The sequence below is a fragment of the Pelophylax lessonae genome (assembly GCF_965119305.1).
Source record: "Pelophylax lessonae genome assembly, chromosome: 1".
NCBI classification, from domain to species: Eukaryota; Metazoa; Chordata; class Amphibia; order Anura; family Ranidae; genus Pelophylax; species Pelophylax lessonae.
In genome coordinates, this window is record NC_138768.1 from 243,173,152 (window position 1) to 243,191,627 (window position 18,476).

Consider the following 18,476-nt stretch of genomic DNA (forward strand, 5'->3'; position numbering starts at 1 on the left):
GGCCAAGGAGTTAGTGCCGGTTCACACTCTTGCAGCTGCAGCGATCGCATGTAATATCGGAGCGCCCTGCTCCTTCATTACATGCGATCGGCTGTGCGGTGCAAATTCAGCCATACACTTTGTATGGCTAAGTTCGCACTGCACCCGCACCAAAGTCGCACATGACCCTTTTTTTTCAGCCGAATCAGGATCGGATCGCACAGTGGTTCACACTTGTGTGATCCGATCCTGTGCGAACTGTAAAGATCGCACTGCGATATGCGATCAAACTGGGGGTGTCGTTAACATTTCATTGACACCCCCAGCGTATCGCATATGGCAGTGTGAACTGCCAAGAGTGCGTTTGCGATGCGGGAACAGGCTGCAAATTCGCAGCCTTCCCGCATCGCATAAGTTTGACCCGGGACTCAGACAACCCCAGAAGTGTCAGTTTCTAAATAAAGTCCAACAAAAATAAAGCACTGCTCCAGGTTGGCCCACATAATACCCCTTCCACCAGTTCTTACATTAAGATGCTCGTCCGGCTTGCACACTCTAGTAGGATGCTTCAAAAATCTTTATTATAGCAAATTCAAGATAAAAGACATCACAGCAGCAGAAAATTGAAGATACGATTTTTTTGTGTTTTATAAATAAGCGATTTTCAGCATGAAACACGTCAACAGATCTCCCGTGGATTTTGGTGCTGTGATGTCTTTTATCTACAATTTGCTATGACAAAGATTTGAGAAGCGCCCTACTGGAGTGTGTGGTTATCCACTTCCTAAATTTCAGTTTCTAAAGATTTCAATGAATAACTCCTTTTCGTTATTTCCATGTTAGAGAATTTGTCAATTTAATATTGCAATCTGTGTCCCTTCTGGGGAGATTCCCCCCTTTCCCGTTAATCGAACATCAACCCCATAGTAACACAGAAAAACATTTTTAGTAGAGGGGGACAGGGTTTGAACTTCTGACAGATGTTTTTGTTACTCTCCAAGATTTTCTATCCTGGTGACAACCACTTCTACATTTCTTTTATCAGCATTTCCAGAGTTAGGAAGTTAGAAAAAAATGTCTGTTTCGGTGCTGCAGACTATGGAAGAGTGTTTAGTACATTGGATGCCTCGGTCTACCATCGTGTGGCCATTGTAAGCTGGGGAACAGGTAGCAGGTGCAAAGCTCCCTGGGATGAGTAGTCTTTCAGGCACAGATACCAAATCCACTGAGGGAGTGACAAACAGTGCGGTGTTTATTGGTGCTATATACAAGTTTATAAACAGGTGCTGTACAGTGCTTTAAGGAAAACAAGCAGGAATAATAATAATAAACAAAAGCCTAGCCGTGTCCCGGCGCTTACTACACACAATGCAGTCCCTAACTAACACAGACTGAGCGAGCCTACAGCTTGTCCGCTTCCAAAGACACACACTGACCGTGTTACCAACCTTCTGCTCTCCTAGACAAAGGTTGTCTGTGTTCCCAGGCTGGGAGAGCACTGTTGTCTGTGTCAGGTGAGATTAAATTGGCCTGGTGAAGAGGATGAAGATCCGAACTGGATCATGGCTCAGAGATCCCTAAAGGTATACGAGAGATGCCTGGGTGATGTATAAACCCCGAACAGGACTTTTCCTGGCTCTCTCTGGGACACTCTGCTACACCATGATTCAGTCTCTTTGACCCCTATATCACTACAGGGCACAGAAGTGTCATAGTGGTCTGAGGAATAAACCACTTTGTGCAGCTGGGAACACAGCTATCCGACACTCCTGGGAATGTCGAAGGACAGAGGGATGGTAGGAGACAAGAGCTACTGGAGTATAAAATCTCTTCTACTGCAGGGGACTTTTAGTGGCTGACGTCTCTTTGGAGTTTATGTGTAGCCAAAAAGAGTTTTGGTTATACATACTTTAAAGTGGTTGAAACGGTAATAGGTTTTTCTCTTACGTCCTCCGACAGTCGCCGCCACTTCATATTCATCACTAATGGGTTATTGACCTTTGCTCCGCAGGAGTAGCTAGGCAACAAAATTTGTTAATATCAAAGCTTTTAGCATATCCCACCCCTAGGGGGTGGTCCCCTCAGTCAATACCTCCCTGCTTCCTGCATTCCCAACTCAGTTTCTAATGCCTAGCTTAGGAGTAGCAAGGCTGTTTCTGTGCTGGGGCTCAGCCTCTATTCGCTTTTTGATTTTATTTTGAGTTTTTTTCTCTTTCTTTTACTTAGCTGTTATTTTTCAGCATTAGTTAGCTTCTTCGGATGAAGATGATCATGCGGAGCTGGGTCTCGGACTGGCCACCCTGGATCCCAGGGTTCAGGGCCAGGGGCTTCCCAGCCTGCCATCGAGCGTTCAGCTCAGGTTTCCCTGGCATATTGAACGACCCATCCCTGTTCACTGCAGGGATGCTATCTGTGAGGTGGCTACCTCACTGGACGCCATTGCGGTTTCGCACCGCAGTTCCACTGCGTCCTGGCTGCGACACTCCCTGTCCTCAGTGCAGCGGTTTGGTCGCTGGAGAAGGCTCCCCACGCCATCCGGACTGGTAAGTGTAAATCTATGTGGGGACCTGTCTATTTGGGTGTCAGTCTGGGACTGTGTGACCCTGCATGTCTGTGTAAATGCTGAGCTCCCTGTCAGATTCCTGTGTGGAATAGCTGCCTGTCTGTGGGCTGCGAGGGGGGCTCTCCCGCTCTGCTGTGTGAATGCATGAAGCAGTCTGGGCTTAGACATGCGGTGCGGCGATCGCTACTGCGGCCCGCCATTTTTTTGCGGAGATTTTATGGTGCCCGGTCCTGTGTGGTATGGCGCGGCGTTTTGGCGCCAAACGCCGCCATTTTGGCGGCGATCGATCAGGCCACATATCGTCGCCATTTTCTCTTTGCCTAAGGAATCTTCAGCCGAGCGGCCATGTTTGTGTAGCCTTGCATAGGCTTTATAGGACGGTCAGTCATTGCATCACTTCCTTTTGCTCTGGGACAGCGATCGGTGGCAGCAGCCTGTGTGATCTCTCCAGGTTTTTACCTTTCCTTTTCCTGTATTCCTTGCCCAGTGTTCTTATCCCTGTGGGGGTCGTGTATTCAGTGGGGTGCGGTGGGCTACGCTCGCCGCGGTCTTAAAGGGGCAGTACTCCTTTTTTTCTACTTTTGCTGGGTCATGGATTCTCAGGATTGCAAGTTTCCTCCCACCTTGGTGGGGGGCCAAGGAGCTGCTGCATCCCCCGAGGGGGCTGATCTGGCTACTATTGTGGCGAACTTGGCTGCTCAGGTGCAGATGCTGGTGGCTGATCGATCCACCAAAAGGCCCAGAGTGTCTATTTCCTCTGATTCAAAGGGCGATGGGGCTGCTATGGCTGGAGTGCCCTTCTCAGGGTCTCCCTCATCTCTAGACCTTGTTGGGTCTGAGGGGGAGGCTGAGGTAGAAGGGGTTAATTCTCCCCCTGGCTCGTCTGAAGAGCTTGCACTCATGGATGAGTTGGTTGCTTCTATCAAGCAAACGCTGCATTTGCAGGATGAACCATGTCCTCCTGCTTTGATGTCCTCTTATGGGACGCAAAGGAAACGCAAAACGTCGCAGATTTTTCCTTGCTCTGCGAAATTTCAGCGTGCGGTTGATGAGCAATGGCGCAATTTAAAGAAACCTTTTTGCTGTGCCGAGTAGGTTCAAACTGCGTTATCCATTTACACCCACCACTGATGAGCGTTGGTGTGTGCCGCCTCAGGTGGATCACGCGGTGGCGGTTTTGAATAAATCCACTGCGATCCCTGCTGAGGATACCCCAGTGTTCCGGGACCCTACGGACAGGAGATTGGAGTCTCTGGCCCGTCATGCTTATACGGTTGCTGGTTCTATGCTGAAGCCTATTTTTGCTTCCATTATGGCAGCCCAGGCTATTGCGGATTGGACGCAGGTGCTCAGGCGCACCCTGGTGGCTGACTCTGCCTCGCTGACAACTTTGGCTATGGTGGATCAAATTCATCAGGGTGTCATGTATTTGTGTGATGCGGACTTAGATTTAGTCCCTTTGGCTGCGCGTCTTTCAAGTGTGGCGGTATTGAACCGTCGCCTGATATGGCTGAAATGTTGGTCGGTTGACCAATCTTCTCGCAAGACTTTGGCTAATTTGCCCTACGCGGGATCTCGCCTTTTTGGCGAATCTTTGGATACTCTGATAAAGGGAATTTCTGGGGGTAAGAGCACTCTCTTGCCCCAATCTCACAAGAATAAGTTTGTTCGTGGTAAGAAGAATACCTCGTTTAGGCCCTCTCAAGGGTCCTTTCGTGCCTTTCGGTCGCACTATAAGGGCAAACCCTTCAAAGGCCAAGGCTCCCAGAAGAAGCCGTGGACAGGTAAGCAGAAGTCCGGCCAGTCCGGGTCCGCTGCCCATAACAATACGGCCTGAAGGGACGCCCTCACCCGGTTCTGGGGTGGGGGGACGTTTGCTCGGTTTTCTTCAACCCTGGCTGGACCGCATTCGGGACAGGTGGGTTCAGGAAATCATTCGATCTGGATACAAGATCGAGTTTCTCTCTCGGCCAGCGAGCAGATTTTTCCCCTCAAACCTTCAGCTATCTCCGGAGCGCTTGCAGGATCTGCACCTGGCGGTGCGGGACCTGCGGGCCCAGGGAGTGGTGGTTCCGGTGCCTCATCGGGACAGATTTTGGGGGTTCTATTCCAATCTGTTCACTGTGCCCAGAAAGGAGGGCAAGGTTCGTCCGATTCTGGACTTGAAAGCTCTGAACCACTTTGTGCGGGTTCGCAAGTTCCGCATGGAATCCCTGCGCTCGGTGGTGGCTGCCCTGGTTCCGGGGGAATTCATGGCCTCCATCGATTTGAAGGATGCGTACCTTCACATCCTCTGGTGACCATTTTCGAGGGTCACCAGAGGTACCTTCGATTCGCCATTGCGGAGGATCATTACCAATTCGTGGCGTTACCTTTTGGTCTCGCTTCGGCTCCGTGGGTTTTCACCAAGGTGCTTGCGCCGGTTCTGGCTTTGAGAGCCCAGGGCATTTCTGTCCTGGGGTATCTGGACGATATCCTGATTCGGTCTGCGACCAGTCAGGGCCTGGTGAACGACCTGTCCATCACTATGCAGACTCTACAGGAGTTCGGGTGGACGATAAATTTTCCAAAGTCAACTCTGTGTCCGTCGGTTCGTCTTCCCTACCTGGGGATGATCCTGGACTCTGTTCAAGCGAAGGTCTTCCTGCCGGACGACAGGCTCCGGACGCTTCAGGACGAAGTCAAGTCCCTCAGGGACAATCAGTACTCGTCCCTCCGGACGTGTATGAGGTGTCTGGGATTGATGGTCTCGGCCTTCGAGGTGATCCCTTTTGCCCAGTTTCACACGCGGGGTCTCCAAGCGGAGATTCTGGCCGAGTGGGACGGGCGACCGCAATCTCTGGATCTACGGATCTCCTTGAGTCATCATACCAGAAGGGATCTTCTGTGGTGGCTCCGGTCCCCGGCGGTGTCGGGGGGCAAGTCTTTTCGCCCTTTCTCGTGGACGGTGATCACCACGGATGCCAGCCTGTCGGGCTGGGGTGGTGTTCTGGGCGTTCTGTCCGCCCAGGGAACTTGGTCGGAGGAGGAATCCTCCCTTCCGATCAACATTCTGGAATTGCGAGCGATAGCTCTCTGCATTCTGCGTTGGACAGACAGGCTACAGGGCCGTCCGGTTCGGGTGCAGACGGACAATGCCACAGCGGTGGCCTACATCAACCACCAAGGGGGCACCAGGAGTGCCCGCGCAGCTCGGGAAGTGACCGACATTCTGTCTTGGGCCGAGACACACGTCCCGGCGATAACGGCAGTTCACATTCCGGGGGTGGAGAACTGGCAGGCGGATTATCTGAGTCGCCAGACCCTGGACCAGGGGGAATGGTCCCTTCACCCGGATGTCTTTCAGATGTTGTGCGCGAAGTGGGGTTCACCAGATGTGGACCTGTTCGCGTCTCGTCTAAACAACAAGGTGGAAAGGTTCGTGGCAAGGTCGCGCGATCCTCGGGCAGATGCATTAGTGGCGCCCTGGCATCAGTATCGTCTGATGTATGCCTTTCCACCGATTCAGCTGCTGTCCAGGTTCCTTCGCAGGTTGGCCGCGGAACCGCACACGGTGATTCTGGTGGCGCCAGACTGGCCTCGCCGGTCTTGGTACGCAGACCTCGTGAATCTGGCGGTCGACGCTCCGTGGCGTCTGCCTCTTCGAGAAGATCTCCTGTCTCAAGGGCCGATATTCCATCCTGCTTTACAGTCGCTGGCTTTGACGGCCTGGCTGTTGAAAGCCAGGTGTTGAAGGATAGGGGTCTCTCCCCTGAGGTCATTTCCACTTTGATCAGGGCTAGAAAAGCCTCTTCGGGGAAGATTTACTATCGTACTTGGAAGGCGTATTTTGCCTGGTGTGAGTCCAGGGGGTATTCTCCTCGCTCATATTCGGTATCAAGAGTGTTGGCTTTCCTTCAAACAGGCGTGGACCAGCGTTTGGCGTTGGCCACGATTAAGGGTCAGATTTCTGCGCTGGCCGTTCTCTTTCAACGCCCTGTGGCGTCTAACTCTTTGGTTAGCACCTTTGTTCAAGGGGTGCGACACCTGGCCCCTCCTAGGAGGGAGCCTTTGCCTCCATGGGACTTGAACCTTGTTCTGTCCGTATTGCAACATGCTCCTTTTGAAAAGATCAGGGAGATCTCGTTGCCTCTGTTGTCCAAGAAGGTTGCATTTTTGGTGGCGATCACTTCGGCTCGCAGAGTGTCGGAGCTGGCAGCTTTGTCCTGCAGCTCTCCATATTTAGTGATTCACTTGTATAAGGTGGTCTTGCGACCTAACCCGTCTTTTCTTCCGAAGAGGATCTCGGATTTTCACCTCAATGAGGACATTGTCTTGCCTTCGCTTTGCGCGAGGCCAAAACATCCGAAGGAGGTGGCTTTACATTCCTTGGATGTTGTTAGGGCGATCAGGGTTTACCTGTCGTCGACTAAATCCTTTCGCAAGTCAGATTCCCTATTCGTCCTTCCTGAGGGACCTCGGAAGGGCATGGCGGCGTCGGCTTCTACCATCGCCAAATGGATCAGACAGACCATTGAACAGGCCTATGCTTTGAAGGGAAAGGTTCCTCCCGTACCTGTGAAGGCGCACTCTACCAGATCTCTGAGTACGTCTTGGGCCTGTCATCATCGGGCTTCTGTGGCCCAGGTGTGTAAGGCGGCGGATGCTTCCTTTGGCTGCGGCAGTGCCTTAGGGTCCCTTGTTTTGGGTCCTTGGCTGTTGGGATGTCTTTATCCCTAGGTTACTTGTTTTCCTGGGTTGTTGATCCTGTTGAGCACGTTTTTTTCCTGTTGCCCAGTTGGTTCTCTTACTTTGGTAAGGTTCCTTTCTCTGATGTGGGTACTGCGTTGCTTTAGGCGCGGCTGCGTTTTTTCCCACCCCTCATGTCTACACTGCTATGGGACTTCCCCATTAGTGATGAATATGAAGTGGCGGCGACTGTCGGAGGACGTAAGAGAAAACTGAATTTTTGTAAAATCTTACCTGTAAAATTCCTTTCTCTGAGTCCTCCGACAGTCGCCGCCCCCGCCCCTCTTTTGGGGTTTGTTTGTGTACTCTACTGCTATGCTACTGAAACTGAGTTGGGAATGCAGGAAGCAGGGAGGTATTGACTGAGGGGACCACCCCCTAGGGGTGGGATATGCTAAAAGCTTTGATATTAACAAATTTTGTTGCCTAGCTACTCCTGCGGAGAAAAGGTCAATAACCCATTAGTGATGAATATGAAGTGGCGGCGACTGTCGGAGGACTCAGAGAAAGGAATTTTACAGGTAAGATTTTACAAAAATTCCGTTTTTTTTTAATTTGATGCATTTTCTGCATTAAGGTAAAGTAACCTTTCTATGTCAGCTCCCCTAGCCGCCCCTAAATTCTTACTTGAGTCCGATCTCAATCCGGTGCTGTGCATGTCTGCAGCAATGCTACTATTCTCTCCCCAGTCTCACAGGGGGCTCCTGCTGTCCACCAAACCCTGTGAGAAAAGGAGGGGGTGGGGCTGAGCTACACCTACACTGTGTGTGTCAATAGATGCACACAGTGTGGCTCAGGATCAAGCCCCTATGAGTGCCCCCATAGCCACTTGGGGAAGAGGAGGAGCCAAACTGCCAGCAGGGGACCCCAGAAGAGGAGGATCAGGGCTGATCTATGCAAAACCATTGCACAGAGCGGTAATTATAGCTTTATTATTTTAGAAAAAAAAAAGGTAATCCTTAACATTTACTTTAATATTCATTAAGTTTGGTAAGCTATTTCCTTCTTCAAACATCTTGCATCATTTTTGCTTGGATCCAACCAGTTTTTTTTTACTCATTAGTAGCAAGCCAAGGCCGGAAGCATTAGTGGCAGTTTGTTAGTTACCATGGTAACTAATTACCTTTTAACAGGAAAAATAACATCATCATATCATGTAGTATAGTAAATAGCTTGATCATTATGGCATCTTTTTTTTTTTTTTTTGCAAATCTGTTATTTCACAATAACTTATTTTTATCCATTCTAAACTTTTCTTTTTTATAAGGGGATAGAAAAGTGCGTTCGGTAAGTCTTCTTTTAATAAATACAGCACACCATGTTAGAAGGTTGTAATGGGATCCCGTAGGTATTTGTACATAAAGTAAGTGTTTGTTGTAATTTACTTCTTCCACAAGCATACAACAAAGTACATAACTTAACCACTTAAGCCCCGGACGATTTTACCCCCTTCCTGACCAGGGCCTATTTTGCGATTCGGCACTGCGTAACTTTAACGGACAATTGCTCGGTCGTGCAATGCTGTACCCAAACGATTTTGACGTCCTTTTTCTCCCACAAACAGAGCTTTCTTTTGGTGGTATTTGATCACCTGTGGGATTTTTTGATCATGAGCTATAAACAAAAAAAGAGCGACAATTTTGCAAAAATAACAATATTTTTCACATTTTTTTTTATATGAAATTCCCCCCCCCCCCCAAAATGTAAAAATCTAAAGTTTTTAACATTTTAGGCCAATTTGTTTTCTGCTACCTATGTTTGGTAAAAGAAAATCGCAAAAAGAGTATTTTGATTGGTTTGCGCAAAAGTTATTGCGTTTACTAACTAAGGGAAAGATTTTTGTCATTTTTATTGTTTTTTTTTTTAACGCGTAATGGCGGCGATCTGCGATTTTTTTTTTTTTTTTTTGCGGGACTGCGACATTGCGGCGGACAGATCGGACCCTTGACTAACATTTTTGACACTTCTGGGGGTACCAGTGACATTACTACAGTAATCAGTGCTGTACGGAAAGTATTCAGACCCCCTTAAATTTTTCACTCTTTGTTATATTGCAGCCATTTGCTAAAATCATTTAAGTTCATTCTTCTTCCTCATGAATGTACACATAGAACCCCATACTGACAGAAAAACACAGAATTGTTGACATTGTTGCAGATTTATTAAAAAAGAAAAACTGAAATATCACATGGTCCTAAGTATTCAGACCCTTTGCTCAGTATTTAGTAGAAGCCCCCTTTTGATCTAATACAGCCAGGAGTCTTTTTGGGAAAGATGCAACATGTCTTTCACACCTGGATTTGGGGATCCTCTGCCATTCCTCCTTGCAGATCCTCTCCAGTTCTGTCAGGTTGGATGGTAAACGTTGGTGGACAGCCATTTTTAGGTCTCTCCAGAGATGCTCAATGGGTATAAGTCAGGGCTCTGGCTGGGCCATTCAAGAACAGTCACAGAGTTGTTGTGAAGCCACTCCTTCGTTATTTTAGCTGTGTGCTTAGGGTCATTGTCTTGTTGGAAGGTAAACCTTCGGCCCAGTCTGAGGTCCAGAGCACTCTGGAGAAGGTTTTTGTCCAGGATATCCCTGTACTTGGCCGCATTCATCTTTTCCCTCGTCCTGTCCCTGCAGCTGAAAAACACCCCCACAGCATGATGCTGCCACCACCATGCTTCACTGTTGGGACTGTATTGGACAGGTGATGAGCAGTGCCTGGTTTTCTCCACACATACCGCTTAGAATTAAGGCCAAAAAGTTCTATTTTGGTCTCATCAGACCAGAGAATCTTATTTCTCACCATCTTGGAGTCCTTCAGGTGTTTTTTAGCAAACTCCATGCGGGCTTTCATGTGTCTTACACTGAGGAGAGGCTTCCGTCGGGCCACTCTGCCATAAAGCCCCGACTGGTGGAGGGCTGCAGTGATGGTTGACTTTCTACAACTTTCTCCCATCTCCTGACTGCATCTCTGGAGCTCAGCCACAGTGATCTTTGGGTTCTTCTTTACCTCTCTCACCAAGGCTCTTCTCCCCCGATAGCTCAGTTTTGCCGGACGGCCAGCTCTAGGAAGGGTTCTGGTCGTCCCAAACGTCTTCCATTTGAGGATTATGGAGGCCACTGTGCTCTTAGGAACCTTAAGTGCAGCAGAAATCTTTTTGTAACCTTGGCCAGATCTGTGCCTTGCCACAATTCTGTCTCTGAGCTCTTCAGGCAGTTCCTTTGACCTCATGATTCTCATTTGCTCTGACATGCATTGTGATCTGGAAGGTCTTATATAGACAGGTGTGTGGCTTTCCTAATCAAGTCCAATCAGTATAATCAAACACAGCTGGACTCAAATGAAGGTGTAGAACCATCTCAAGGATGATCAGAAGAAATGGAAAGCACCTGAGTTAAATATATGAGTGTCACAGCAAAGGGTCTGAATACTTAGGACCATGTGATATTTCAGTTTTTCTTTTTTAATAAATCTGCAACAATGTCAACAATTCTGTGTTTTTCTGTCAGTATGGGGTGCTATGTGTACATTCATGAGGAAGAAGAATGAACTTAAATGATTTTAGCAAATGGCTGCAATATAACAAAGAGTGAAAAATTTAAGGGGGTCTGAATACTTTCCGTACCCACTGTACATATGCACTGTTAATTTAAAAATGAAACTGGCAGGGAAGGGGTTAACTTTATTTGAGAAGGAGGGGTTAAGTGTGTCCTTAGGGGCGTGATTATAACTGTGATTGGATGTGGCTGTGTGTGTAACAGCACAGATCTACGGTCCTACATAGCAGGACCGTATGATCTGTGCTGTTACACAGGGGAGAAAGACAGGCGGCTTTGTTTACATTAGCCGCCTGCCTTTCTCCCGCTGTAACGGATGATCGTGAGTGAACGGCAGACATCGGGTCCGCCGGTCACTCGCGCGGGCGGGTCCGTGAGCGAGCAGGAGCGCGCGCCCGCTCCCTAGAGCCTCACAGGCCTGTGAGGGGCTGACTGCCGACGTAGATAGACGTTAGGCAGTCGGCAAGTGGTTAAAGGGGTTGTAAAGTCAGAAGTTTTTTTTTATTATCTTAATGCAGTTTATGCATTAACATAAAAAGCCTGGGGGGGAAAAGCCTCCCTCAGACCCCAAATACTTACCTGAATCCCCTCTCTATCCAATGATTTTCACAAGTGCTTCAGCCATCTGGGACTCTCTCTCCTGATTGGCTGAAACACAACAGCAGCGCCATTGGCTCCCGCTGCTGTCAATCAAACTCAGCCAATTGGGAGAGAGAGGGGCGGGGCCGAAACAGCAGCTCTGTGTCTGAATGAATACACGGAGCAGCAACCCGGCTCGGGTGCCCCCATAGCAAGCTTCTTGCTTTGAGGGCTCTCAACAGGAGGGAGGGGCCAGGAACTCCATCCAGGGACCCGAGAAGAGGAGGATCAAGGCTGCCCTGTGCAAAACCACTGCACAGAGAAGGTAAGTATAAAATGTTTGTTATTTTAATAGAAAAAAACAAAACGAGACTTTAATCTTTATGTATTCATCATATTAAAAAACATGGATAATTTCTATATTATGCCTTTTAAATGTTGAGGCTACCTATTTTTGTTTGGATGTACAGTATGTAGCGATAGCATGGGTCTCTGTTATTAAAGGCCTGTGTTGATTTTTATTAGCCAATGACATTAAAACTGCACTATAAAATTACAGTTGGAGAATAAAACCTTAAGCTTGTTCGCTGTAGGGCAATAGTGAAAATTGATATCTTATCGCTGTAGGGCAATATTGAGAATTGATATCTTATATTTTTTTTTGACTAACAATCCTGAACTTGTGTATGTTAAAATGGAACTTCACTCTATTAGTCAACATTTACTATTTTTAATCTTTTTGCTCCTAGCATTAGTAAATGGATAGAGACGTATATCATATTCATATGTACTTGGACTGTAAGATTTTCCCCTTAATGACCAGGCCATATTTTGCGATTCGGCACTGCGTTATTTTAACAGACAATTGTGTGGTCGTGCGACGCTGTACCCAAATAAAATTGATGTCCTTTTTTTCCCACAAATAGAGCTTTCTTTTGGTGGTATTTGATCACCTGTACGATTTTATATTTTTTGCGCTATAAACAAAAAAATAGCGACAATTCTGAAAAAAAAAAACAATATTTTTCACTTTAAGCTATATAACATTCTAAAAAAAAAAATAAAAAATCAGAATTTTTTAACATTTTAGGCTAATTTGTTTTCTGCTACATATTTTTGGTAAAAAAAAAAATCGCAATAAGCGTATTTTGATTGTTTTAATCAAAAGTTATCGTGTCTACTAACTATGGGAAAGATGTATGTCATTTTTTTGTTTTTTTTTTTTTTACTAGTAATGGCGGCGATCTGCGATTTTTAGCGGACTGCTACTCTTTTGGTGGGTACCAGTGACATTACTATATTAATCAGTGCTAAAAATATGCACTGTTACTGTAATAATGAAACTGGCAGGGAAGGGGTTAACATTGTGGGTGATCAATGGGTTAAATGTGAGCCTAGGGAAGTGATTCCAACTGGGGGGGGGGGAGGCATGTGATCCTATATAGAAGTATCACAGGGGCTCTATGATCATTCCAGGGAGAAGAACGAAGAACAGTCAGCTGTGTTTACAACAGCCGACCGTCCTTCTCTCTCATCGGGGAACGATCACGGGTGTTAGACGGCAATCGGAGCCACCTGCCCCATGCATTGGCTTCCTAGCTGCAGGCGCGCGACCAACGTAGACCTACATCGGTTTGCGCAGGAGGGCCGCACTGCCACAGTAAAAAGGCTGCGGGCGGTCCAGAAGAGGTTACATTAAGTAGAATTTTTGATTTGTGGTGCTTAACCGCTTGCCGACTGCTCACAGTATATTTACTGCGGCAGTCAGCCCCGGCCAGGCAGAGTGACGTAGGTCTACGTCGCTCGCCTGTCACTCCCTTTTAGAGCCAATAGCTCGGCTCGTTCACGGAGGAGTGCGGGAGTGTGACTGGTGGACCCGATGTCCGCCGGTCACACTACGATCGCCGGTACAGCGGGAGAAAGACAGAGCGGCTTATGTAAACAAGCCGCCTGTCAGTTCTCCCTGTGTAAAAATGTAGATCAGACGGTTCTACTATGTAGAACCGTTGATCTTTGTTTTTACACCAATAGGAATGTCCCACTACAGTTAGAAGCACTCCCCTAGGACACACTTAACCCCTCCCTGTCCAATACTGTTAACCCCTTCACTACCAGTGTCATTTTTGCAGTAACAGTGCATATATATAGCACTGATTACTGCAGTAATGTCACTGGTACCCCCAAAAGTGTCAAAAATGTCAGTCAAGGGTCCGATCTGTCTGCCGCAATGTCTCAGTACCGCAAAAAAAATCGCAGATCGCCGCCATTACTCGTTTAAAAAAAAACACCAAAAAATGACAAAAATCTTTCCCTTTGTTAGTAAACGCGATAACTTTTGCGCAAACCAATCAAAATACGCTTTTTGCGATTTATTTTTTTTTTTTACCAAACATATGTAGCATAAAACAAATTGGCCGAAAATGTTAAAAAATTTAGATTTTTACATTTTTTTTGGGGGGAATTTCATATAAAAAAAAAGTGAAAAATATTATTTTTGCAAAAATTACGCTCTTTTTTTGTTTATAGCGCATGATCAAAAAATCGCACAGGTGATCAAATACCACCAAAAGAAAGCTCTGTTTGTGGGAAAAAAAGGACGTGAAATTCGTTTAGGTACAGCGTCGCATGACCGCGCAATTGTCCGTTAAAGTCACGCAGTAAAAAATCGCAAAAAACCCCCTGGTCAGGAAGGGGGTAAAATCTTCCGGGGCTTAAGTGGTTAAATGCAGCGTAGCTCTGCTTTAGAGACATGCCTTTTATTCTGAATATCTGTTTTAAAAGGTTGCATTAAAAATGGACCCACAGTAACCTGTCAAAGGTCAGCTTTTGTATTCTAAGCTGCCATGGAAAGTGTCCATAGGCACATGAATGTTTTCATTAAATAGCAGGTCCTGTATAAAAAAAAAAAAAATGACAACAATATTTTCAAGCAATAAAATGGCAGACGGCCTCCTGTAAAATACATTCCTGTGTATGCCCAATCCATGGTCTTATCAGCATTAATTTTAGACAAGTAGAAAACTCCAATTTTTTTTAATGCTGCAGTTATTCCTGCGGGAGTTGGAGCGTGTCTGAGCCTACTCCTATACCTGTCACTCCTACTGATGCGGAAAATGAAGTCTTTGTCCTCTTGCTGCAATTTCTGTAGTATAAAACAAAGGAAGAATACAAGATAAAAGGAGGAGATGCCTGCTCATTGTTTGTGAGGTGCTGATATCCTGCCACCATGGGGTTCGAAATATATAATGTGCCAGATTCAAACCTCTGGCATCTGCTCAAAACTTCAATATCCATCTTGTGCGGACTAACTCTTTTAAAAGCTAACATAATTCAGTGTTGTAAGGTCGTCTGGTGACAGGTTTTCTTAAAAACAGAGAAGGCTTTAGGGCTCATTTTCATTTACACTAGTCTATGAAAAGCAGTCCATGGTGGGTTGCTTTTTAGAGAGCGGCTAAGCAGTGTGGCTGTCAAGCATTCAGAATGTGACACTGCTTACTCCTGAATGTCTGTCTGTTGAACTGAGGTTTTAAAAGGGAGTGTGCGCCGACCCTATTCCCTTTAATCCGACTTTTTTGGACCCGATACCGATATCTGGCGTTGTGAAATCGCTGATACCGATACCGGAACCGATCCGGAGGTACACACAAAGCAAGCGGCTGCAGTACAGAGCAAAGCCGCTGCTTCATGTGTACGGCTCTTCCATTCACAAGCGGAGTGCATCTGATATCACTCCGCCTGTGAGCCGGACCTATATAGGAAGTAGCGGCTCCCATCCCATACTATTACTTCACCTAGTAAGGGATGGCTGAGCTGTTACCAAGCAAAAACAGGATCGGCCAGTGGATCGGTCAATGTTACCGATCCATCTAAAATGGCCATAACGGCGCAGATATCCAATCCGAATATCGGATCGGTTTTATCCCTACCTTTAATGCCATGGTTCCATGCCAAATGCAACACCGGATATCATTGTCACGACACTGTGACTTGGATCCTGCTTTGAGGTGGTTTGCATATTCTATAGGACCAAAATTATTATGGATTGGCACCAAAATAGGACAGAAGAGTTTTCTAAAAACACACCGAGCTGAGTTGCATTGATGTTAATGGGCACCATAGATAACAATGTGATTTCCATTGTCATGTGATTCTGTGTGACTCAAATTGTAGCCCTATAGCTGTCTAAGTTGTGATATTATCTGTTTTCTTTGCCATTCAGGAGTCATCTTGAAGCTGCAGGACATGAGTGTGATCTACGAGACGCCTCTGGTTTGGAGAGCCCATTAGAAGTGGCAAAACTTATTTCCCAGAAGAAGTTTGATGCTGGACTGATCATCCATTTGTACAAAGCTGGAAAATTATTGCTGGGTAACATATTACAGTTGTATTTACTTGCAAGAAGCAAAGTCATAACTACAGTAGTGTACATTTTTTATGCAGTTAAATCCCAACTGTAGAAAGAGTAAAAATCCTTCTTTGCAGTGGGGCTGCATCTGTGTTGTAAGAGGTAAATGATTGTTTAGTCTAGGGGACAGTAAAAGCAGTTTTACTTACCTGATCCTCCACTGCCCTGGCAATCGGTGCTTCCCTAGCTCCAGGCAGTGGACTGTCAGTCGGGGGGCTCATGTCCAATGCAGGGCTATGACCTCAGAGGCATTCGACTATCGATTGCAGGGAAAAAGAGGCTGCGGGAACCAGTATTGCAGTGTGGAGGATCAAGTAAGCAAATATGCTTTTCCTGGTCTATATGTTCTGCACTGATCACCTTTACATCTGTGTATTTCTCCACTGATCACCACTACATCTGTGTATTTCTCCACTGATCACCACTACATCTGTGTATTTCTCCACTGATCACCACTACATCTGTGTATTTCTCCACTGATCACCACTACATCTGTGTATTTCTCCACTGATCACCACTACATCTGTGTATTTCTCCACTGATCACCACTACATCTGTGTATTTTTCCACTGATCACCACTACATCTGTGAATTTCTCCACTGATCACCACTACATCTGTGTATTCTTCCACTGATCACCACTACATCTGTGTATTTCTCCACTGATCACCACTACATCTGTGTATTTCTCCACTGATCACCACTACATCTGTGTATTTCTCCACTGATCACCACTACATCTGTGTATTTCTCCACTGATCACCACTACATCTGTGTATTTCTCCACTGATCACCACTACATCTGTGTATTTCTCCACTGATCACCACTACATCTGTGTATTTCTCCACTGATCACCACTACATCTGTGTATTTCTCCACTGATCACCACTACATCTGTGTATTTCTCCACTGATCACCACTACATCTGTGTATTTTTCCACTGATCACCACTACATCTGTGCATTTCTCCACTGATCACCACTACATCTGTGTATTCCTCCACTGATCACCACTACATCTGTGTATTTCTCCACTGATCACCACTACATCTGTGTATTTTTCCACTGATCACCACTACATCTGTGCATTTCTCCACTGATCACCACTACATCTGTGTATTTCTCCACTGATCACCACTACATCTGTGTATTCCTCCACTGATCACCACTACATCTGTGTATTTCTCCACTGATCACCACTACATCTGTGTATTTCTCCACTGATCACCAGTACATCTGTGTATTTCTCCACTGATCACCACTACATCTGTGTATTTCTCCACTGATCACCACTACATCTGTGTATTTCTCCACTGATCACCACTACATCTGTGTATTTCTCCACTGATCACCACTACATCTGTGTATTTCTCCACTGATCACCACTACATATGTGTATTTCTCCACTGATCACCACTACATCTGTGTATTTCTCCACTGATCACCACTACATCTGTGTATTTTTCCACTGATCACCACTACATCTGTGCATTTCTCCACTGATCACCACTACATCTGTGTATTTCTCCACTGATCACCACTACATCTGTGTATTTCTCCACTGATCACCACTACATCTGTGTATTTCTCCACTGATCACCACTACATCTGTGTATTTCTCCACTGATCACCACTACATCTGTGTATTTCTCCACTGATCACCACTACATCTGTGTATTTCTCCACTGATCACCACTACGTCTGTGTATTTCTCCACTGATCACCAGTACGTCTGTGTATTTCTCCACTGATCACCAGTACGTCTGTGTATTTCTCCACTGATCACCAGTACATCTGCATATTTCTCCACCGATCACCACTACGTCTGTGTATTTCACCACTGATCACCACTACGTCTGTGTATTTCTCCACTGATCAGCACTGCATTCATGCATTTCTCCACTGATCAGCACTTCATCTTTGCATTGATCACTATTGCACCCGTGCATTTCTCCAGTGACCATCACTACATGCGTGCAATTCTTTACTAATCACCACTGCATCTGTGCACTGATAACCACTGCACCCAGGCATTTCTGCACTGACCACCACTACATCCATGCATTTCTGCACTGAACACCACCTCACCAGGTATTTCTGCACTGACCACCACTACATCCATGCATTTGTGCACTGATCACCACTGCATCCTGTGTATTTTTCCACTAACTGCTTCTTCACCCACACACTACTTTACTGTACCTCACATGTTTCTGTTGACTACCAATACACTGTCACGGTTTTTCACTGACAAAGAGGTTGCTTTCGGACTGATGTGGTGCGGGAGCAGGGCACTGTACTTGCAGGCCGATTTCCCATACAGTTCTGTTAGGTCCTTTGGTTTTGGTGCGCTTTCTGAAAGTACATCAAAACTGCATGCAGTATTTTTTGTTCTCTTTCTAAAAACCACAGGACCTAATGGAACTCTATGGGAAAGTGCAGCTAATTCTGCCTCTTGAAGGATCAGGAAGGGTTTTTTTCCCCAGCTGGAGCAAATTGGATCATACTTTGAGTTTTTTTTTTTTTCACCTTGCTCTGGATCAACTGTGGGTATAGGATTGTGTGTTTGGGGGTTTGTGTGTGTGTGTGTGTGTTTTTTTCCCCTCTGTGGGTTTAACTGGATGGACTTGTGTCTTTTTTCAACCTGACTAGTTATGCACTAAATCCTTGAGTAC

The 18,476-nt window shown here is 46.2% G+C and overlaps 1 protein-coding gene across 2 annotated transcripts in view; it reads left to right on the forward strand.

Moving 5' to 3' along the window:
- GLT1D1 (glycosyltransferase 1 domain containing 1) overlaps positions 1-18,476 on the forward strand; it is a 270,809-nt gene that overhangs the window by 24,066 nt on the left and 228,267 nt on the right. For both annotated transcript variants that reach the window (XM_082244140.1, XM_082244141.1), the window contains exon 2: positions 15,616-15,764. In XM_082244140.1, the coding sequence (XP_082100266.1) occupies positions 15,616-15,764 (149 nt within the window). The remainder of the gene's footprint in view (positions 1-15,615; positions 15,765-18,476) is intronic.